Below are 16,496 nucleotides of genomic sequence, written 5' to 3'. Positions count from 1 at the left end.
TTAAGTGAGAGTTCTCTTGTGCCCTATTCTTTGGTTGCTACTCTGCAAATGCAAAACACATCCAGGCTGTGCTAGCCTTCTGTCAGTGCCATCACAGACCGCAGCTGAGCTTACAGGTCTATGGTGGAATAAGTGAAGTTCCCACAAAAACAAAAAAAGTAGAGTTAAGACTATAAGAATCACACTGGGATTGTCTAAAAACCCACAGTTGTGGATTGGTCCTGTTTTGAGCAGGGGGTTGGACAAGATGACCTTCTGAGGTACCTTCCAACCCTGATATTCTATGATGATTCTATGAAGTTTCAGCCACAATACGTTCTCCAGATAAGCTCCCTGGATTCTCAACTTCAGTTTAAACCGAAGATCCAAGCCCACCCAGCTTGTTTTGCCAGCAACGGTCAGAATGGGTTGGGGTGAATGGTTCAGAGAGAACAGATTGGTCCTGCAACCCCTTCTCCACCTCCTTTTAGGCTGAACCATCTTTGTCGTCTTGGTTGAGCAAAAATATAAATAAATAAATAAATGGAAAAGAAACAAAGCACAAACTCCATGGGCTGAAGCCAACGAAATATCAGCTTTTCATTGTTCAGTCTGAATTTCCCTCTTTTGAGGATTTAAGTCACGTGTAGCGTTTCTTTAACCCCTTCACTGCTGGCTTCCGTTCTCGCTCCTGTGCAATGTGGTGGTTTCGCTTGGAAGGGCCAGAAATATACATGCTCCAGAAATCACATGCCTGGTAGATAAGGCAGCCTCATGTGATCAGTGTCACTTTGGGATTCTAATAGCTCTTTTTAAAGTGTAGGTCAGCACTCCCCCTCTGTAAGCTTGCTCTCTGGACCCAAGCATTTTGAAAATTAAGATGATTTAGAGCAACATTTCCCAAATTTTGAAACTTGATTCCCCTCTTCCGGAAACTGAAATCAATTGCAAGCCCATCCTCACACTTCAGCCCCCATCCCCCCCGCATGTTGTAAAAGACCTTGTCGTCTTATCGTGGAATCCAGACAAAAAACGTTATTCAAGCAAAGTTAAGGCGGACAGTAGAGCTGAGCAAATAATTGGTTTTTCAGTTTGATGCCAAATCACACGGTTTGACATTTCTGAGAAAAAACCTGGATTTGTTTGTTTATTTGTTTGCATTTTGTTTTGGTTGAAAGTATTTGCCAAATTCAACCCAAATTCATGAATAGCTTCAGTGCCCCCCGAAGTGTGTTTTCAGCTAATTCGTCACCAAAAATATTTCCTGAAGCTCTGACTGAGCGCACATATCGACAACTTCAAGAGAAAACTCCTCAAAGGATCATTGTCGTTAGTAAAAACCAACTAACTATCTAAGAAGACAGGAAATACGTTAAAGTTAAACTTATAAGAAACCCCAATATTTTATAGTATACAAATTCACAGTTAAGGTGCCCAAACTACCTTCAGGCCGCTCATGTGATGACACCCTAAAGACATCAGAAGCTCATTATCTTGTCCATCCATAACAAGAGTTTCATCCATTTCTAATTTCCCCATACTAATTTCCCCATACTGTTACTCACACCTTCTTGTCAACTGTTTGAAACGGGCCACCCTCATTAGCACTACAAAAGTGATTTTTCCTCCCTTGGTATCCTACTGTTAATTTAATTGTCTTGTTAGCACTGACCCCCCACTTGGTAAGGCAACTCTCATCTTTTCATGTACACACACACACACGTATGTGTATGTGTATACCTGCTACTGTATTTTCCACTCCATGCATCTGATGAAGTGGGTTCTAGCCCACGAAAGCTTATGCCCAAAAAAATTTGTTAGACTATAAGGTGCCATGAGGACTCCTCGTTGTTTTTGCTGATACAGACTAACACGGCTGCCCCTCTGAAACCCATCTCATCATTCACATTCTAGAATGCCTCGCTCTTCATCATACAGAGTTCTGCCAGCTTCAGTCTTGACAGCCATAGAGAGCCAACAGGAAAGAACATCTGAAGCCTCATGCACTCTCAGCGTCTGCTGATGTTTTCAGAGAGAGACACAAACAAGTTGAGCTACTAACTGGCCATTTTCAAGCACAAATGCAGACTTTGTGCACAGAGTTACAGTAATTGCATATATAAAATGTATGCACACATTTATATACACATTTCCAGGCTCCTGATGTCTTGAAAAGAGGCCTATAAAGTAAAATTATTACATTTCCAAGGGAATCTTGTCTGTTTTAACTGCTTTCAAGAGCCCCCTAACTGTATAGTATAATGTTTACTCGGTGGAATAAATGCACAATTTAGGCGGATTATTTAGCATATTATTTCTGACAAGAAAAAGTGTAGCAGCAACTCCTCCAGAGATGCCATACTGTGCGCTGCTATGGCTTTGTGTGTGTGTGTGTGTCTGTCTGTCTCTCTCTCTCTCTCTCTCTCTGCCTGCTAAGCACGTTATTCCACATGAGTATTTTTTTTTGCACTGAAAATAAATACTTCAATGGTGTAAATAAATAAATAAATAAATCATCTCCCATGCCACCTGAGAACCCCATTAGGGTGTACAGTGTATCCCCAGTCGCTCTCAACTACCTCCCCATCTGCTTAGGTATTTATAATGCTCCCATCAGAGCACTAACGAGGCACCAAATTACGGAAAGAGTGCAATACAATCTCAGGAAGCCTTCTGCTCTCTACTGCAAGCTGAGCTGCTCTTCGGGAGTTCTTAGGGGAGGGTGGTGACCCCTTTTTCTTACTCCTTAGTTTTCAACCCACTTTACTTTCCAGCTTCTTCTGGCCCTTATCCCTAGTAAGTTCTAGGTTGTTCTTCAGCCCTGCCATTGTGAGAAATAGGCCTTTGTGGAAAGAGGGGCCAAATTGCATGTTCTTAGCAACAACAAATGAGCGTGTGCCATCTTTCCTCACAACCAACACCACATCCGTGTGTGAAAGCTAAGCCAACACAGTCAACTGTACAACAACAAACTAGCATGTGCAGCAAACAATATTACAAGAATAAACCATTCTGCCATATCCCACATTTTAACACGAGCGTCATTCCTGTGAGTCAAGATTTTTTTTTTCCTTTGCAGCAAAAGCCAAAGTCTCTTTATTTTGTAGGAAGCTTTAATTAGACATGGCTGATCTTTCCATCACCTGGTGCTGTTCCACCAAATCTGTAAAAACTCTTCCGTGTCTGTAATTACTGTGTGTCTTGTGTTTAAATGTTCTGTCGCTGATCTGCAGAACTCAACAAAATCCTCGTCGCAAGGCGTGAAATATTATTGGACAAAGCAGTGAAGTACACAACAGTAGCCATTTTTCAGCCCTTCCAGTCTGCACAAAATAAATCCAATGTGTGTGATCTGCATTCAGCTTCCCAGGGTAACTTGAAATTGTATCATCAAATATCATAACGTATTTATTATAAACTGCTCTTTTTGTGAGCAAGAGATGTCTTCCTTTTGACAAATCACCAGGTTTTTACCACCACCATCTACAATGTGTGGTGTGAACTGCTGCTTAGGGACTCTATAAAAGCAGCCCTTATTTGGACAAAATACCCAGTTAAAGTCAATGAGGAGGAGGAGGAGGAGGATTGCTAAGGACTGCAGCATGGAGGAAGGAAGGAGAGTCTTGTGGTTAAAGCTCTTAACTGGGACTCAGGAGACCTGGATTTGCTTCTTGGTTCTGCAACAGCCTTCCTGTCATGTCCTTAGGAAAGTCAGTTCTTCTCTCAGTTCCCCATAAATGACGTGAGGATAATAATATTTCCCTAATTCGCCGAGGCAGAGGGGGTGGGGTGAGGTTGTGAAGACAAATTCAATGTTCATGATGCCTTCAGATATTACAATGATACAACTATTGAGGTGGGTGAAGGAGAGTTTTACATTAACTGCACTGGATGCTCTATTGCCTCCACTCCCTCCAATTCTATGCCCATGAGAAGGCCCAGCAAGGACTTTTTATTGGAAACAAAGGAAACCATGGTCTGATGAACCACTGATATTTTCCAGGCCTGACACTGCTTTGTGCTAACTCCATTCTCCCTTTGCAAATAAGCTACTCTCAGCTCAAACTCCTGTCCTGATAGACTACGTAGGCCAGAGACACTCTTGGCCTAGCCCACAGAGATGATTGTTGCAAACATAGAATTGAGCTGACAGTACTATTTAACCATTGGCTCACATGTGGAGCGATTCAGCTCATGGGGCACTTCATGAGGCATTGCCCCTCCAGGACACATAGTCGCTCCCTGGCCCATGGGAATAGAGCACAGGCTGCACCATCCCATATCCCAGTAAAGCCTTCTCCACTTTCTGTGCATGGATAGATCCCAGAGGCACATGTGAAAGCTCCTGCATGCCTCCGTGCAGGGATTGCACTTGTCCCTAGCCCTTGCATAGGAAACGCTGGACAGTAAAAGGCAACCTCAGCTCTCCAATCCCTCCCCACCAAATTTCCCACAAACCTTCACTGCCTCCCCCCCTGCATCTCAATCTGTCCCATGTTGACGAACACCAGGCTGATTTTATCATTTCCTTTCTCTCTGAGGGGTTTTAAATTGAAGGAACCACTACTCCCCCAAGTCAAGTTATTTGGCTATTTTTTTGTACAATCAGGTTTGCTGGTTGATTTTTGGATTATTAGCAAAATGACAAGGGAAAAGACCACAATCACAAAATGCCATCGCAACGACTCTTGCCATTTTGATAAGGCATCCCAGCCGGGCATCAGATCTTCCTTATCCTGTAACATCTTTGAGAGGAAATTCTCTAGCAGATAAGTTTCTTTAGGAATGGAGGCCCACCAGAATGACATAGTAAATGATACCTGTCAATCAAAGCCATGTCTACAAGGAATTAATTGGCTCAAAGTACTCTGAGGCAGCTACACAGGAACCAGCCTCCTGCAGCACAGACTCAGAAGTCAGGCCAGACGAAGCGAGATGGGATGCGTGGGTCAAGTCTTTCAGGTATATTTGAACAGCCACAAAAGGCTCAAGTTGCTCCTTCAGCTTCCAGGCCACTCTGCAGTTGATCACATTGGGTGATATAAAAATATGACATGAGGAGTCTGACAGAGTGGGGCTGCTCCAGTGACAGTCTGTCTTGTGCAGGAACTAATGAGCGGTTTCAGCTAGAATAATAGCAGACAGATCTTCACCCACTAAATAGTCAACCCAAATGTTTTCTGAAGGTATGGAAAAGTTTGGATCATTTTTTTCTCCCGCATTACTTTAATTTGTACGTCTCTTCTCGTTTCTGGGTTCTGAGCTGGACTGAAGCCAAAATGCTGAAATACCACGAGAAGGCTCATTGCAGAGTATTTCTGGCCTGTTTGCATGACATTTCTAACCCAGGTTTGCAGACCCAAGAGATCCAGATGCAACTGGGATAACTGACACATTTTGGTTCATATCCAAGCCTTCTGAGGTTTGCCCATCACTAGTTTTGGGTTATGCCAGCTGTGTGGTAAGATGTTGGAATAGAACAGAGCTGTGAAATTAGCTTATTTCATCACACACGGTATCTATGATGGACATACAATGTGAGTAGCAAATGGAAACCCCAGCTGATAGTTAATTGGTCAGGGTACCTGCTGTATAGGGAAAGGAGAATTGGACTCTTGGTAGCATGGCCCCGTTAGCAGCAGCTCGTCTTTCTAAATGGCAAGGTGAATGACTGCATGAAACAGGCCTATCTCATGCCAGTTTCAGGTGGGCGTAAAAAACCCATGTCTGACAATTGTCCTCCCACCAAACCCTAGGACTCCTGTACTTGATTGACACTAGAGCTCAGATCTCCTTAGCTAAAGTTTTCCTTCCCATGCCAGCTAAAGCTAAACCACTCCACTGGATCGGATCTTTTGAAATGGCGTCTCTGCCATGGATGATCTGATTTTTTTTTTAAATGGGCAAGAATTGTTTTGCTTAGGGGTGAAGAAACTAAAGTTGCTACCCAACACTACCCAAGAGTTTAAAAACAAAAGCAGAGGTCCCATGTCCTTATTCAGATCCTGGGACCTCTGACCCAGCCAGTGAGGGGCCAAAAGGTTGAACCCAACAGGACTAGTTACACCTATGATCGCACCTGCTTGCCTTCCAGAGTTGGAGAAGGTTGCCTTGGGACAAAGAAAATGAGCCGGAGTAGGGATTTCACTTGGCTAGCTCTGTTGATAGTGAGCCTTTGTAACTCGTCAGACTTCATCATCAAGCAGGCTGCATTTTCTAGAGCAAGATCGGTTTGTTTATTTCTCTCCTGTGTCGGGGTTGAAGTGGCTTCTCTTACTGTCATGGCAATGCTAGAATGCCATGTGGATGAATCAGCTGCCTCGAGCTCCCATGCCAGACCCTCATCCTGGAGCACAGCGGCATTCTTTCTACAATTAAGGTTTTGGTTTTATTAATCAGAACAGGCCTTTATTATCTCAAAGGCCCTGCCAATTTATTTAATTTTTAAACTTTCTGCGGCAGTGTGGAAAGCCACCAGCTCCAAGGGTTAGCAGGCTTGTAGCAGCAGAAATTGAAGCATATGTATGAGAGAGAGAGAGAGAATCAATCCTCACACACACACACACACTGTGCTGAGCCTCCCAGCGCAGAGCTGGTCCTGACTCCAGCTCTGCTGTTTTCCTCTTGGGCTGATCCCAAGACAGGGAGACCTAGTCAGCTTCATCCAGGAAGATCCAAGGGGCTGGAAATCAGCCATTGCCACCTTCCTCCCATTTAGCAAAAGAAGATCAGGTAGAACTGGAGAACAACCCGACATGAAAATGGTGTCATTAACTAAAAGAGGCAGCTCTGCAGTCTGTGTGCAAAACCCCTGTGGGAAAAGGAAATCAGGGGAGTCACTGTCAGTCATCAACCAAAAGCAGGACAAAATTCTTCCATAGTCCAGTTTTGTTCTGGGCCATATAGTTTACAAAAGATGAGGACAGTACTGAACTGCAAGTCTCCAGTGTGTTTCATTTGGAAACTCTTAGAGAGTTCTTAGAGAGCCCCACCCACCGTCAACTACTACAATGGCTATTTATTATTTGGTAAGCCCCGTCAATGTAGCTGCATCCTGGGGTCAGCTCTGCTCTACACAGTGATTTTTTTCAGCTGGGCTTTACCAGTAACATCACTGGTGATGTGCACAACTTTTAAAAAGAATTGCTCCACTGCAGGCTCTCCTCTCTAGGTCTCCCCGTTGATGGTTGCTCCAGTCTGGTGATGGTCTACCTCTTCTTCCTCCGGCCAGGTCACACTTAGTCCCACCCCTTCCTGAGTAATAGAAAGTCCAACAGAAACAAATGTCCAATCTCTCTGTCCAGCCTACCACCTGTGATTCTGGGCCCAGTGGTCTGTACATCATTCTCTCAGGGGCTTCACCACACCTTACCAGTGGCCAGTAGGGGAACCCCAGTCTAACCTCTGCCCTGGGTTCCCCAGGATAGGCAGTCAAGGTTCACCCCCAACGGACCCCTTACTGCCACCTCCTGGGACTTCTTCCTCCCAAGCCTTTCCCTGGGCTTTCCCCTCACCCTGCAAGAGCCCTCTTGTTCCCTACACGTCTCTTCACTCCCTTCTACCAGGAGAGTGACCACAAAGTTTCTCCCAGCAGCCCCCTTCCATTCCAAACATACTCTGTTTGTAGCACCACCTAGCCCTTCCTCAACTGGGTTTCACCAGTAATTAGTCCTGACCCATCCTTCAGGTGCAACCCATGGGTGAATTAGCTTCTCTCCACAAAAGGTAGCCAGCCTGTCAAGTGGGGATGTCATGCTGCCTGTATTTTTGGTTCTGTAAGTGGGCTTTGGGGGCAGGGGACAGCGTTATGATTATGACTTTGATCACACCAGAATCTGATCTGTTCGGCTGCAAAATGGGAATTTATCAGCTGCAGCAGCAGCAGGATGATGAAATGCAGGTGCTGCAGCGAGAGACTGTATTTGAAAAAGAAAAAAAAAAGCAGTGTAATTGAGGGGGAGCGGAGAGGATGAGGGAAAACAGCGGATTGGGTGTCTAATTTCCCTAAGTGCATTCTCAAAAGCACCTTCCTCTGAACTGGAATCGGAAGGCACCTACCTGGTGCTTCTGCCCTATTATTTTTTAATCTATTGTCTTTTTTCCCTCTCCATTAGGACAACTCATGGTTAGATCCGTGAAGAACAATATTCAACATCCTTTAGAATTAAAGGATGAAATGGGATGGGAGTGTGTGTGTGTGTGGTTCCTATGCTCAGGAATTGATTTCTAAAGGGGCATAGGGTGATTGTGTGCATAGGTTTCCATATGTGAGGATTAATCAAGGGGCATATTATGGTATGGTTGTGTGTCTTTGATAACCGATGGCAGAAACGGTTTTATATGACTGGGTCAGGAATCATATGTATGACAGCATGTGTTTTTCCTGTGCTCCAGAATGATTGGAAGAGAATATAGTAGCATGCGTGTGGCTTTTCCTGTTCTCCAGAACGATTAAGGGGGAAAGATGTGGCAGATATGGTAAAAGGTGGGGGGGGAGGTGCTGTACTATCATAGTACGTGTCTGCCTCATATCAAGCCGTCCCAAATAACTGTATTAAGATTTGTTTCATGCCTGCTCGAGGCATTATCCACAGTTGGTGTTTGTGTATGAGGGTTGTTTTTCATTTGTGTGGAAGATATCACGAGAGGCTACTGTACTTGTGCAGAGCAGCTACCAATGCTGTTTCAGTCAAGTGCCTTTTGTTTATTGCTTAATTTCAGGGATACCAAATAAGGACTATTGTTAATTACACACCAGGGTATTTGTCCATTGATTAAAGAAAACAAGAAGTTAGTATCCAGGCTTGAATCGTGTGAAAAAAATAGATACAATGATCACTATTGAAAAGTCAACGTTTTCCATTAGTTACCTCACAGTAATAACTGAGATAATCACAGATGAACTCTACTTAAAATGGAAAAAAGCTGTGGTAACTGTTAGCTAACACTGATTTAGTTGTTTGGTTTTTTTAATGCCAGCAAATTAGACTGCTGGGTACAGTACATATAACCCTTTGGTCATAGAGAACATGCAAATCTTAATCCACATGTGGGCTGCTAAAAGATCACTTTAGAGATCCCACTTCATTTTCATTAATGTCAACGGTTGCAAGCATGAATTCCTAGGAGATATCCTGAAAATGTTCCTCCTTGAAAATAGACCCTAACGATTCTGCTGAGCCAGCTGCCTCTGCTATATTTTGACCCAAGGTAGCTGTTGATTGGGGCTTTATTAAAGTCATTTAAACTCAGGAAGAAATCTGCCCCCTACCCCATGGTCTAGTATCACCCAATTTAATGCACTGGGGAGGTTTTAAGTATTTCTAGGATGCATCCAACATTGGCCGTTGTGAGACATGCCGCCATTGGTCTGTTTCTTATGGTAATTCCTATACGGCAAAGTCATCATTACCTATAGTATCGGTGGACTGGTATTACATGCTGTTGCAGAAAGTTAAAGAAGAAGTGACAAGAGGCTTTACATGTGGTCTCAGCAGAGTGGTTTTGGTAATCTGGATTATTTTAAGCATTACTCTGTAAAGACATTCAAGACTGACCATGCTTTACCTTTTCGCATCAGCTGTTCAACCTGTTTCTCTGACTGTACCTCAGGAAATTATGTTCTTTGTGGACTTTACTTTTAGCAGCATGATATGTTTGGGGTTTGCCTCATAAACAGAATGACTCAGGAATCAGCAATCTGCTGCAAAACAATGCCTTTAAGATAGAAGATGCATACAGTAAATGAGCCATTCAACTCAAGAGCATAAATGCCAGAGGCTTACTCATGTATCCTAAAACTCTATCCTTTCTGAAGCTTTTTTGTTAATTCCTGCATGCCCAGAGCAATGCAGCCTGCAAACAAGCTCTGGTTTGCCCCTTACGATGTGTTTACAACACCCTAGTTTACAACATCCTGGTGCCCAAGTTAAGCAAAACAGGCCCAGTTTCCAATGCCGTTATGACGTAGATTGAGGAGAGTCATATGGTCATTGCACATCCTCTAAAGTGTCATTAAATGGATGTTGGTATCCTATGGGTTGTGTCATCAAGACTGTTGGCTGTGACAACTGTCTGCTGCAATATTTTGGCCTTTGGGTTACAGTTCTTAGTGTTTCTCAGGATCACTGAGAACTTTGTAGTGATTTCTCCCCATCCTCACTAAAGTGGGCCTTGACTCCCTGTTTCTCAGCAGGGCTTCTTACCATAGAAGCAGTAAGAATTTAAGTTCTATAGGAAGGGAAGATTTTGCTTCCATTGACCGTATATAGCATCTACAGTGCACTGTAGTCCTATCACAACAGCATTCAATAAGTGTGCGTGTCACGTATCAGAATCATGACCCTTGGGGCAGGTCTTTATTAATGTGTGCAGTTAGGATCTGCTATTCTTTGAAGCTTTAAAGACCTCAGGCAGTGGGGAACTGAACTAAGCTAAGAATGTTAAAACAGGCCATCCAAAGCAGACAGCTTCCCATTCCTACAGCTCTATATTAGTGTAACACCTGTGTGCTGATGCACTCCTACCATGAAGCTTGAGAACATTGGTGAAACATTGCATTTCAACGCCCAGTGCACTCAGTTCAATTGCAAAAAGTTCAGTTGAAAGGATGCTGCTCCAGATTCAGGAAATTCCAAGCCCCAGCAGCCAACAGAACTAACACTGTATAAAGAATGGGGTTGAAAATTAACATTGAAAATACTGTGCCTTCCTATAAAGTGAGGGTCCGCCCTCATCAGGAATAACAGAAATACACAGGCGCCAGAGGCAGGGAATGGAAATAATTTAAGACATATGAGGAATGCTTGAAAAGATTGGGATTCTTTAATTTAGAGACGAGACATATAGGAGAGGACTTGCTAGAGGTATACAAAAGAATGAATGGTGTAGAGAAGGTATGTCAGGCACATTTATTAAAATTCTCCTTACACAAGAACAAGGGGGCATTCAACGAGAGGGAATGGCAAGACATTCCCAAGTGATTAAAGGGCATACCGCTTACATGATGCAAAATTGGTTTGTGGCACTCACTGCCACAAGACAGAGAGCCCAAGGGCTTAGTAAGACAAACATAAAAGATGTATTCGCATAGTGAGAACACACACAGGTACAGTGGATGAGAATTTTTAAAACTAGGGCTATAAGCTTTGATGGTTCAGGGCATAAGCTAATCATTAATTAATGGAGATTAGGAGGAACTTCCCCTATGTAACAGACATAATTATCCACTGTGCGGGCAGATGGGAAGTTCTTCTTGAAGCTACTGGACATTGCCCATGACAGGATAGGGGACTAGATGGACCATGGGTCTATTCTTGTGTGTCAATTCCTGTGTTGCTACACCCTCTACATGCTGGTTATCTGACTTGCTACACCCTCTACATGCTGGTTATCTGACTTCCTGGCAATCTGCAGCATACTAAGGCTGCAATTTGTGGGCTGGATCTCTGCATATTCCTTTTCTTAGCCTGTTCTTTTAATCTCTTTTCTGTTTTCACTTCCTGGAATATAGAGAGTAATCCCCCAGGGGAAAGAACAAATTGTAATAACTATCAGGAAACATGCTAAGGTGAAGAGAACTGAGCCGTTTGCAAGAAACAAAGATGAATGCATGCATCCAGTGTGCAGCTCAGAACAAAATATCCAGGGAGAAGTTCCTCATCCCCACTCTTACACCCCTACTTTTTTCATGAGGGCATAGACCACCAGATGTATATGAGCAACTTAATTTACTGCAAAGCTGGCTGTGTATGCTTGTGTAGAGAAATTCACTTCTTCAGACAGCCATCTCTTAAATAATACAAGCTGACAACCAGTTGTGAATAGAACATGAGTGATTATGTCTGCAGCCATCAGAGCGAGGAATCTTATTACAAGGATGTGCTGATACAGCCCCCATTCATACATCCAGGGCCCATCACAAAGCTATAAGGGAGCATCTATCACAAAATCATTATGTTTTTTAAATGCTTGACAAAGGGCACAGTAGAAATAATTCTATTTAGACCTTGCAAGTTCCTTGGGTGACGTAATTCTTGTGATTCTTCACTGAAAATCAACAACAAAAACATTCCGTGGCAAACATATAAGATGACAAAAGCAGGCTGAGCAGTGGGTTTGTTGTTCAGTTTAGAGGATGGCTTGGTTTTTCCCAGTGTAGTGGAATGTACCGTAAGAGCATGGAACTGAATGGAGACCAAGATCTTTCTGTTCAAGCGCTCTGGTCAAAAAGTAACTCAGGACACAAATAAAAATCAGTTGGTAGGTGTTACCCTCTTCTCCCATTTGTTGCACATCACAAAACCACCACATAAGACCCCACTTCAGCATGGATTTACACCCATGAATTCATCTTGGATCAAATTTTCAAAGGCGCAGAAGGGAGTTACAGGCCAAATCTCATCAAATTTCAATGGGCATTGGATACCTAATTCCCTTATCAGGAGGTAGCCGTGTTAGTCTGTATCCACAAAAATGATGAGTCCAGTGGCACTTTAAAGACTAACAGATTTATTTGGGCATAAACTTTTGAGGGTAAAAAACCCACTTCTTCAGACGCATGGAGTGAAAATTACAGATGCAGGCATTATTATACACCGGACTCCTCGTTGTTTTTGTGGATACACACTAACATGGCTACCTCCTGATACTTTAAATTTAGTGCCTTGCATGGAGTGTCAAGTATCAGGAGGTAAGTGTGTTTGTTTTTGTGGATACAGACTAACATGCACAGAGAGGTGCATGAGTAAAGTTGCTTGGTAGTCTGGTATTGCAATACCAGGGAGTGTTGCAGATACAGTTTCAGGTACTTTGGCACAGCTGTGTGAGGTGCCTACAGCTGGCACAGCAGGACGTGTTGCAGGTCAGGGTTGAAGTGTATTAGACTATATAAGAACCCAGAATTAACCAGCCAAAGATGTTACAGGTCAGACTTGAGGTACAGCAACAGAGCTGCATGGGGAAGCGCACATATGATCACGTCCTCCTCTTCCACGAGCGCCAAACCCACTCACAAAACCTTACATGTAAAAAAAGGTACATGTAGCGTAAATTGAGGGAGATGCTCAAACCAGACTATGTGCATCCAAACGTGGAGGGCTCAAACTTGAACTGCCTTCCACCCATCAGTAAATTCATATTAATTCTGGGTGACATGATCCTTTCCTTACACAATCTTGCACCATTTCTCTTCCCATCTCTGGCATTTTCTGCTAATTCCACTGGGGCCCTTTCTTCATGCATACGTGTAACTCACATCAACTTCAGTAGGAGTTACAGTGTATGCAACCTGACAGTGGAAAAGGTCTCATCAGATGGTACAGCTGAATGCTGAAAACACTTATTAAATTTTAATCTAAACTAAATTCATCTTATTTCTATATGCTACATTTGATCAGGCTGAATTATTTTAAGCCTTACAACCTGCGTTTGGGTGAGTAAATGGATCATGGTTTCCTGAGACCCAATGATCGATGGATAGTTTCACCTAAGAGGAACGTTGATTTAATACAAAAAAAAAAAAAAAAAGTGAACCTGTATGCCTCAGGTTTGAGTGTTGGGCCAGTCTATACAATGAAGGCCTGTAATGTCCAGGAATCAGGAGGGTCAAAGGGAAGTCCTGATCAGAGGTCAGAGTTCACACAAGGGGTCCAGTCACCAGGAGATCCAATCCAAGGGGAAGGTACAGCAAGGTGGGGCCAGGGCGGGTGGCAGGGCCAAGTCAAACGAGGTGACAAGCCAGCAAGTCAGGGTCAGATGGGTCTGAGAAGAACTAGCAGGCAATGGCTCATTGCTCAGACAAAGCAAGAAGGGAAGCAGGATGGGCATCTACGGTCACCAGCCAATCAGGGTCAAGACCATGTGGCCAGCCAGGAAGTGGGTTGGGGAGCCCACCCAAGTCTGTGAATTCCCTGGGACTCTCATGCGTTGGTGTGGCCCGGTGGCCAAGGCTACTTCCCAAACACTCAGTGGGCCTGGGTTCAAGACAAAGGCAACAAACATTCATAGATTTTAAGGTCAGAATTGGGTAAAATTTTCTAAAGCACTGTTATGGGGTGGACTAGGCCCAAAGACCCCGTGCTGAAGGCCTCAGGGTTCTGCCACAGCCATCCCAGGGAAGGAGCAGTGGAGAGGTCCTCCAAGCAGGCAAGAGTGGCTGCAGGGGAAGCAGCCAATCAGCGCCCAGGAGGGCCCTATAAAAGGAGCTGCAGCAGAGCAGTAGTTAGTTGCTGCTTGGAGCAATAGAAGGAAGGACTGCAGGCCTGGCTGCTTGGAAGAATAGCAGGGCCCGGGGGAGCATTGAGGGAGTGCCTGGCTGGTTGCTAGGACTTAGTAGGGACTGAGCCTGGGGAGGGCTGCAGGAAGATAGTGTCTCCAGGGAGGAAGCTCTGGGGATACAGCCCTGTACCAGGGCTGGACTACATAAATACCAAAGCCTACAGAGGACTAGAGAGACACACCAACAGAGGGGTACTGAGATAGGCCCTGGGTGACCATATATCCTGGAAGGGGGTTGTGCTGGTTAACATGCAGACAGTGTGACTCGGCTGGAGCGCTGTGTCACTGACAAATCCTCCTGACAACCGCCAAAAGGGGTCACCAGAACTAAAGAACCAGACATGCCTAGTCAGAAGGGGGCATCGAGAGGTGGGTGCCAACTCTGTTAAAAGCACCTAAATGACTTAGGATCCTAAATCTAATTGTCAAAAGTGGGCTCATAAATGACTTGGGTGCTTTTGAAAATTGTACCCTTAACGATCGTCTTTTCTGACCTCCATTATTTCTGCTCTGCTTACACCACTACTGTGGTCTGTTTGGGTTCTATTTTACTTATGGCTTAAGGATTGGAGCAGAACACTTGGGCTCTGCAGACCTAGGTTCAATGCCAATCTCTGCCACTGCCCCACTATGCAACCTTGGCTAAGTTACTTAGGGCCTGATCCAAAGCCTATTGATGTTAATAGGAGTTTTTTCACTGATTTCAATGGGCTTTGAATCAGGCCTTACTATGCCTAGGCTTCAATGGGAATAACTACTAGAGCTGGTCCAAAAATTTTTTTCAACTAGCCCAAATAATAAAGTGGACACGATAAAAATCTTTCCAACTGCTCATGGCAAGTAGCTTCCACTACCACAGTATTTGCATTGCTACCTATGGTAGATAACGGGAATACCACAGATACCTCAGGAACTATGATTAGGCAGAAATGTGAAATTGTAAAAAGTTTAATGGCAACCACTGTACTTATCTACCTACCTCAAAGGGAACATTTTGCAGGCATTGAGCTGGTTTCTAGATGAAATAACTATGCCAGGCCCATTCAGAGTCAGCAACTTCTCCCGCAGAAAAGCCTATCGTTTTGCTTCCAGCCTTATTTCTAGGCGTTGTTGCACACCGTTCTTTTTCACTGGATGAACTTATGTCGGGCTCAGTCCTGTAAGCTTGTGCCCAATTTGAAGCACATGAGCAGCTTCATTGATTTTAAATGGATTACTCAGGTGGTCTGCATGTGCTTAAGTGCTTTGCTGGTGGATTGGACCAGGGTTGATCAGCCCCTAGCAGGATCCAGCACTTAGTGAATAGTATTTATACCCATGCCGTGTAAAATGAGACAAAATTTTCAAGCTTTGGTGTTGAAATTAAGCACCTAAATAAAAGATATTTGAAAATCTGGTATTTAATTCCCTGGTCTAAGCCTTAGACTTCTGTATATGCACTTTGTGCCTGTCTTCTCTCTCCCCCCCTTTCACCTATCATATCATTATTATTTATATTACAGGAGTACCCACAGTGGGTTAGGTGCTGTAAAGATACAGGAGAGGACATTTGCAAAAAGCTTACCATTTGGGGAAAAAAAAAAAAAAGGAAAGGAAAAACAACAGTATTTTACAGTAATGGACCAAAACACTGCAGTGTAGGAGAGCTTTACTATAGTCTTCTGGACCATAGTTTGAAAATGCTGTGGCATTTTCGAAAAAGCTTTTTGGAAACTCTTTAGGGCATTTTGGGGGGAGGGGAAGCACAGTCAGATCCTGATCACCACTAGATGCTACTGCAGTACAAATAGAAAACAACAAAAATACACATTTCACAGATTGGAATCCCTTTATCAAGAATCCTATCAAGCAGAACCTGATCATTTCATTTCCTGCTTCCAGTTTAGTGGGAGATCTTGTACTTGAGCCAGTGGGTTTGGGCTTTTTTCAAGAGAGGATTTTTTTCCTTAACCAAAAGTACAAAGAGCACTGAAAAATTAGATTGACAACAATTAGTGTTTCTTACTCTCCTGTGATTTTTTTTCTTTTATAGCTACCTAGACAGCTTAGATCGAATCGGAGCTCCAGACTACCAGCCAACAGAGCAGGATATACTTCGAACCAGGGTCAAAACAACCGGCATTGTAGAAACCCATTTCACATTCAAAAACCTCCACTTCAGGTAAGTTTGATGTGAATCCACTGTTATATTGTCAGGCAGTGCAAGACTGCAACCATATTACCTTGGCCAAAAGTTCTCA

General features: G+C 43.7%; 1 protein-coding gene across 8 annotated transcripts in view; it reads left to right on the top strand.

Annotated features, from left to right (window-relative positions):
* Nucleotides 1-16,496, top strand: part of GNAO1 (G protein subunit alpha o1) — a 253,722-nt gene that overhangs the window by 222,497 nt on the left and 14,729 nt on the right. For all 8 annotated transcript variants that reach the window (XM_077830867.1, XM_077830871.1, XM_077830869.1 and 5 more), the window contains one exon: nucleotides 16,289-16,417. In XM_077830867.1, coding sequence (XP_077686993.1) covers nucleotides 16,289-16,417 — 129 coding nt within the window. The remainder of the gene's footprint in view (nucleotides 1-16,288; nucleotides 16,418-16,496) is intronic.

Source organism: Eretmochelys imbricata, chromosome 12, assembly GCF_965152235.1.
Source record: "Eretmochelys imbricata isolate rEreImb1 chromosome 12, rEreImb1.hap1, whole genome shotgun sequence".
Taxonomy (NCBI): domain Eukaryota; kingdom Metazoa; phylum Chordata; order Testudines; family Cheloniidae; genus Eretmochelys; species Eretmochelys imbricata.
Note: the sequence above shows the minus strand (reverse complement) of the source record. Positions and strands in the feature narration are given on the sequence as shown.